The following is a 7,850-nucleotide window of genomic DNA, read 5'->3' as shown; positions in this document are numbered from 1 at the left end:
CACATACACACACAGATACGTAAGGTAAATCATCATTACCACCTCACATCTACAGCAAGAGGAGTAATTTGAGCAAGATTCTCACAATATATAGATCGCCTGTTATGCATCGTCTCAACAGAGAATCTACCTAAGCCCGTTGGTACACTGCATTATTGAACGCCATGTGGCTTCCACCCACAGATGTTAAGACTGCGGTTGACGGCTGCCACTGTGGCGTTGGTCCTGGCTGGCGCCCAGGCCCTCACCTTCCAGGAAAAGTACAACAACTGGAGCCTTGACCTGGTAAGTCATGCTGATACAGTGATGAAAAGTGATAAGGACTTAGGCTAACAGTCTTTCATACGCGTAGGTAACGCTGACCACTCATACAACCGGGGACGAGTTCCTTTCCCTATACACGTCACCCACATAAGTTAGGTTGTCAGGTTGCATGACATATAGCTGTACTTAAGGTTGGCCTGTCACAATGTCGAGTCTGAGGCACACTCATCAAAGATCAGAGAAGGGAGGTCCGTCTGCTGCACCTCATAGACATGACACTTTTGCATCCACACGAAATGGGACACATCAGTTCTTTTATGGACATTTCTTCATGCACTATCTTCAGATCTCTCTACTGATAAACACGTAGAATATATAACAAAAACACAAACTAAATTCACTTATTATTATCTAATGGAATCATTTTGCCTTATAAAGATATCAAAGAGATCTTTTTTTGTGTGTGTAATAAAGCTGGTATAAGAATATGAGAAACGTAAACACTCATTTCTAAGTGGGAGAGACGTTTTACCGTTGGTTTTGATTTACAAATCTATTTCAAAATACATTTCTACCCAACTGAAATTATTTGATAGATATTAATATGTCCTCATCCCTTCTCCTTTTGTTTTTTTTTTAAAAGAAGTCTTTCATTTCGGATTATTTCTCACAGTCTCTCCACCCGATTAACTTCATTAGTCAGAGAAATGTGAACTTGGATTCGCCATTGAGGTCTCTCCACGGTGCAATAACAACAACCTTCCTTCTCGCACAGCGTCCAGGTTTCATCATCCGGACAACAGTGTCGCCAGATGGGAGGCGCTGCTACTGCAAAGTTCCTGACATGAACGCAACCACAACGTCAACGACACCAGCAACAACATCAACTACAACATCAACTACAACAACGACACCAACAACAACATCAACTACAACAACGACACCAACAACAACATCAACTACAACAACGACACCAACAACAACATCAACTACAACAACGACACCAACAACAACTACAACATCAACTACAACAACGACGCCAACAACAACATCAACTACAACAACGACACCAACAACAACTACAACATCAACTACAACAACGACACCAACAACAACATCAACTACAACAACGACACCAGCAACAACAACAACACCAACTACAACAACGACACCAACAACAACATCAACTACAACAACGACACCAACAACAACATCAACTACAACGACACCAACAACAACTACAACATCAACTACAACAACGACACCAACAACAACATCAACTACAACGACACCAACAACAACTACAACATCAACTACAACAACGACACCAACAACAACATCAACTACAACAACGACACCAACAACAACTACAACATCAACTACAACAACGACACCAACAACAACATCAACTACAACAACGACACCAACAACAACTACAACATCAACTACAACAACGACACCAACAACAACATCAACTACAACAACGACACCAACAACAACATCAACTACAACAACGACACCAACAACAACATCAACTACAACAACGACGCCAACAACAACATCAACTACAACAACGACGCCAACAACAACTACAACATCAACTACAACAACGACACCAACAACAACATCAACTACAACAACGACACCAACAACAACATCAACTACAACAACGACACCAACAACAACTACAACATCAACTACAACAACGACACCAACAACAACATCAACTACAACAACGACACCAACAACAACATCAACTACAACAACGACACCAACAACAACATCAACTACAACAACGACACCAACAACAACATCAACTACAACAACGACGCCAACAACAACATCAACTACAACAACGACGCCAACAACAACATCCACCTCAACAACAACAACACCAACAACAACAACAACAACAACAACAACAACAACAACAACAACAACCACAACGTCGACAACAACCACAACTGCAAGCTGTAAGATATAGATTTTTTTGTTCTTTTTTTTTTTTTTTTGCCTATCACTGTATTTGTAACGATTCCGCTAAATTCAGCACTTCTGCTGTACATGTCGAGCACGTCGCTGCTTCGAAGCAGCCGCCTCGACCCCACCTTTAATAATGAGGAAGGCTATTTTTCTATCTTTTTTTTTTTCTTTGGATAATATGACCTCGAGCGTGTTTATCTGTCCATTAATGAGCAAAAGTATTAACGGTGAACATGCGGGAGGTGAGTGAGCTAGGCTTGTTGGTAAGGTGGTCTGTATGCAATCTTATAAGTCACAATTTACAATGAAAAGTGTTGGGGCTCTGAACAGTCAGGCCACATAATGAGAAGTGTCACTTCTCTCTTGCACTTTCGTGTATTCCTCATCTCCTATCTTATACCCTTCTGAAGTATATCTAGATCTCTGTGATGATGTGAAGGGCCAAAGCTTATGCGCCAAGAGTCAATACTATTTCTCGTCGAAACCCTTATATCAAATGTGAGCAAAAGCTTTCATAAAACAAATTCATTCGCTCTTGTCCACGGCAAAAAAAAAAGAGGTAATTCCACATTACCTCCATATACAGAACGTGACCCCAATCTTTTTTTCTTTACCATATTTTGGGAGGGAGTGGGAGAGGTGAGACACCTCAAAAATCAGAATGAGATGACTTCCTCAAGAGAAACATCAAAAACTTGGGTGTTTCACTTTAACGTAGTCACTTTAGAATACCCAACTGGATAAATGCCCCGATTGAATTCTTATTCTCAAAGTTCGCCTTTAACTCCTTTTATGTGTTCCGTTATCAGTGTGTGGCACATGCAGCAAGTCCATAACGATCAGCGCAGCCAATGGGTACAAGAAAGGAAAGAAATACACGTTCACCTGGTCATCGCCCAACTACCCAAGTGACTATCCAGACGGCTGCAATTGCATCCTTGAAACAAAGGTAACGAACATCAAAACATCTGTTTCATACCAGATAGCATCAACTACCCGGGTATTGTATAGGTTAGGACGACGAACAATCGGTCGGTCTGTTTCGAGCTTTGCTCTCACCAGCGACAGTCTGTTGTACATAGCTTAACACCACAGACTGTGTTGTGTACAGGAGAGTGTACACTGAACTCTACCTTCTATAGTGGATTGCCGTTAGCTATCTGAATTTCTTACAGGCAACTGACTGTCTCCCTTGTACAGATTGGTACTGCTTACTTTATATATCTTGTACAAGCTGGTGCAACTAATGTCTGTGTGTTTTACGAGCCATCACTATTCATTTCTTTTCTTCTACGAATTAGCACCTGTCTCTCTCTTTGTCGTGTTCTGTCTGTGATTTCTCCAGTAAAGTACCAGGCTGTAACTGCTTACATCTGTTTTGCAAGCATGGTTAACTGTCTGCATCTTGTTAACACCACCACTGACCGTGTCTTGATCACCCTTGCATCACTGACTTGAGTGTTATTCGCGAACTGCTTGTGCCTTGTGCACTCCTTACAGCACTAACTGTTTGTGTTCCATACAAGAAAGTACCTCTTGAATATGCAGCCCACTTCTGCAAAGAGAGCGAAGAAAAACTTGAAGGAGTACAAAAAAGCGCGACAAAGGTAATTCCATCATAGTAAAATGAGAACCAAATCTAAACTCCTATAATCTTAGGAAACATGTGGAGTTAATACACATTTTCAAAATCTCGAATACATTCTAGAATGTCAATCATAGAGACCTCTTTGAAATACGAGGCAGTCACTAGAACAAAGAAAATAAAACCTGAAAGCTAATACACGTAAAGATAATGTGGGGAAAGAAAGTTTCTCTAATGTGCTAACTTTTCTTTACGTGGGTAGGGGTGTCTGGTGAACCTGTGTACAGCGCGGGTGAGTCTCTTGTGTAAGCAGTGACGTTTCTTGAGAGAATTCCAAGTCCACACCAACATGGACACCACCATCTTTCATAACATCTCCACTTTTCTTTCTCCCCACAATTGCTTAAGTAATCAATAAACATTACAGACTAAAAGAAAAAAAAGAAAAAACTTAGCGAGGTAGCGCCAGGCACAGACGAACAACAAGCGTCGTTTGTTGACATTCACTCGCTAGCTCTCATGCACAATGTACCCAAACTTGAGCCCAGGGGAAATAGCCAAACCCCACTGACCATTCCATGTATGCCCTGATCCCTTCATATGCCTAGGTTCGGTCTCCTGATCTCACGTCGCCCCCCCCCCCCCCCCCCCCACACACACACACACACACACACATCTCCGTTCCATATCGCTCCAATTAATCTTGTCCCATGCACGCCTCTCAACCACATGCGTGTTCAGAACAAGACACCACAAAGCTTTTTTCGCTCTATCCTTCCATCTCTTTCTCGTTCTCCCTCTTCCCCTTGCTCTTCCCACTTCGGACATAAAGATCTCCCTCGTCAATCGTTCTTCACTCATCTTCTCCGTTTGTCCAAACCATTTCTGTACTCCATAACCAGTTCCCTCAATCAGACTGTACTTTACTACCATCCCTGCTCTTACACTGTCATGCCATTTCTTGTATGGTCAAGCTGCCTCAAACCACACGATAGTCGTTATGTTATTACGTTTCCGACATAGTTCAGCTGGGGATACACTGACGGGTTCTTTTTATACTCGGTGCTATGTACGGTTCACTTCAGGGCAAATCACTAACTCTCTGACATGTACACCATGACTATGACTGAAAACTGGATCGCGCTCGCTTGACAGACTCGGTCTAGCACTGATTGACTCACTCAGCACTGGGTGGTAATGCTTGAAATTCTCAGCTCTGGCTTGCACTAAATAGCACGCTCAGTACTTGAATGCAATTCTAATACTTGCCAGCTGACACTTTATCTTCTTTACAATTCTCCTAAAGTAGTCCTCAGTTGATGAGTTAGGGACAATTACAGCTCCCATGTCTCATCATACACAGATTCCTGCATCAAATTTCCTATTTGATAGCTCGCATTGCTTGAAAAACACGCTTACTGTGGATTGAGGACTTGACTCGCTATTATTTAGCTAGTCTGAGTTTACGGCCAGCGACCTATTATAGGTCATTAGACACGCAATTCTTTTAGCATTAATCAGATATATATATATATATATATATATATATATATATATATATATATATATATATATATATATATATATATATATATGTATATATATATATATATATATATATATATATATATATATATATATATATATATATATATATATGTATATACAAATAAACCTATGAGTCCACGGGGAAAATGAAACACGAAAAGTTCCGAAGTGCACTTTCGTGTAATAATCACATCATCAGGGGAGACACAAGAGAGAAATATAACAGTCAGTTGATATACATCGAAGAGACGAAGCTAGGACGCCATTCGATGTATATCAACTGACTGTTATATTTCTCTCTTGTGTCTCCCCTGATGATGTGATTATTACACGAAAGTGCACTTGGGAACTTTTCGTGTTTCATTTTCCCCGTGGACTCGCAGGAATATATTGATCACGCGCAAAATTGTGATCCTTTCCAACATATATATATATATATATATATATATATATATATATATATATATATATATATATATATATATATATATATATATATATATCTTTTCTTTTTAACTATTCGCCATTTCCCGCGTTAGCGAGGTAGCGTTAGGAACAGAGGACTGGGCCTTTTTTGGAATATCCTCACCTGGCCCCCTCTGTTCCTTCTTTTGGAAAAAAAAAAAAAAAAAAAAAACGAGAGGGGAGGATTTCCAGCCCCCCGCTCCCTCCCCTTTTAGTCGCCTTCTACGACACGCAGGGAATACGTGGGAAGTATTCTTAATCTCCTATCCCCAGGGATAATATATATATATATATATATATATATATATATATATATATATATATATATATATATATATATATATATATATATATATTTATATATATATATATATATATATATGTATATATATATATATATATATATATATATATATATATATATATATATATATATATATATATATATATATATATGTTCCTATGAGTCCACGGGGAAAATGAAACACGATAAGTTCCCCGTGGACTCATAGGAATATCTTGATCACGCGCAAAATTGTGATCCTTTCCAATATATATATATATATATATATATATATATATATATATTAGAAATAGCAGAAAAATTAACAGAGACCTTATGATACATACAGCTTGAGCTGCTGGGACATGCCATCTTCAAGATAGAGGCTGGATCCCATATTTATGCCTTCAACAACTGCGAGACGGACAAGCTGATCTTCGAAGGTGACACATTCTACAAGGGGTAAGTTTAGTGGAACTTCTTGCATCACCATCCCAACCAATCCCTTCTTCTGACACATGAGACTTGAGTTATATCAACTTTCAAGAGTACCCCCATACACCTTAGTCCAGTTTCTGATCAGCCGGGGACCAGTTGTTCCACGAACATATCTGTTTTCCGATGAACCTTTTATACTAATCACATTCTATCTTATTTCTATTTCAGTATTTCATAATAAGGGAATTAGGCTTCTTTAGGTCAGGCCAGCCTGATGGGTTTGGAGATACCAGTTCTGCTGAACATTTTTTTTCCTCACAAAATGTCCACGGAACTTAATGCACACAGTCCACCCGAAGTATACATGGGACTGGCGATCATGAGTATAGATAAAAGTGATATTCGTTTCACTTAGAAACTCATCTGGAAGTCGTTACTAGGACGGCATATATTGTATCTACTTCCTTTATATCTTCTAGAGCAGGAAAGCAGGCAGAATATATATATATATATATATATATATATATATATATATATATATATATATATATATATATATATATACATATATATATTCTTTTATCTTTTCCAGCAACAAATGTGACAATACGATTGCTGGATTCAGTACCTTTATGTTTGCACGTTTGAGACCAGCCACGTCTCGCATCACGTTCATTTCGGACCCTTCGGATGGAAACACTGTGGCCCGCGGCTTCGAGATGACCATCACAGGTACAGGCAGTCTTGAGTGCTTACAAATATGAATGGTGGGAGGTATACTGAACACTTCCGTATTGTTAGCGTATAATAATAACACCTACTTACATTATTTGTGAATTGACTGTAGACAAATGTGTGTGTGTGTGTGTGTGTGTGTGTGTGTGTGTGTGTGTGTGTGTGTGTGTGTCTAATCATCTCTTGCAGATTTTCTGCTATCATACATCCTCCTAAACTTCTATATGCTATCTGCATTGACCACATTTTCTTCCAGTTCATTCCACTCGTCCACCACCTTTATACTATAAAAGTACTTTACATCTTCTTTAACAAGTTCCTTGCGCAACTTCATGATGTATCCTCTGGTTGTCCTATCCCTACTTCTTAAAAAAACTGTTCACTGTTTTCGTCGTTAATCTGGTTTGAAAACATAAAACTCGTCATCATGTGAACAGATGCAAGACCTATAGCCTTCACTTGTGACACAGCCCTCTTGATTTTGGGTACCATCTTTGTTGCCCTCCACTAGACTTTCTCTATTTGCTCTTTGTGCTTCTTTAGGTGCGT

At 39.3% G+C, this 7,850-nt stretch overlaps 1 protein-coding gene across 1 annotated transcript; it reads left to right on the top strand.

The window, feature by feature from the left end:
- Window positions 1-469: 469 nt before the first annotated feature.
- LOC139753893 (uncharacterized) lies at window positions 470-6,590 on the top strand. The gene is made up of 4 exons (XM_071670849.1): window positions 470-630; window positions 1,140-2,237; window positions 3,057-3,196; window positions 6,478-6,590. The coding sequence occupies exons 1-3, from the start codon at window positions 470-472 to the stop codon at window positions 3,157-3,159; spliced, it is 1,362 nt and encodes a 453-aa protein (XP_071526950.1). The 3' UTR covers window positions 3,160-3,196; window positions 6,478-6,590.
- Window positions 6,591-7,850: the final 1,260 nt, after the last annotated feature.

This window comes from Panulirus ornatus, chromosome 16 (genome assembly GCF_036320965.1).
Source record: "Panulirus ornatus isolate Po-2019 chromosome 16, ASM3632096v1, whole genome shotgun sequence".
In the NCBI taxonomy this organism is placed as follows: Eukaryota; Metazoa; Arthropoda; class Malacostraca; order Decapoda; family Palinuridae; genus Panulirus; species Panulirus ornatus.
This window is presented reverse-complemented; position numbering and strand designations above follow the sequence as displayed.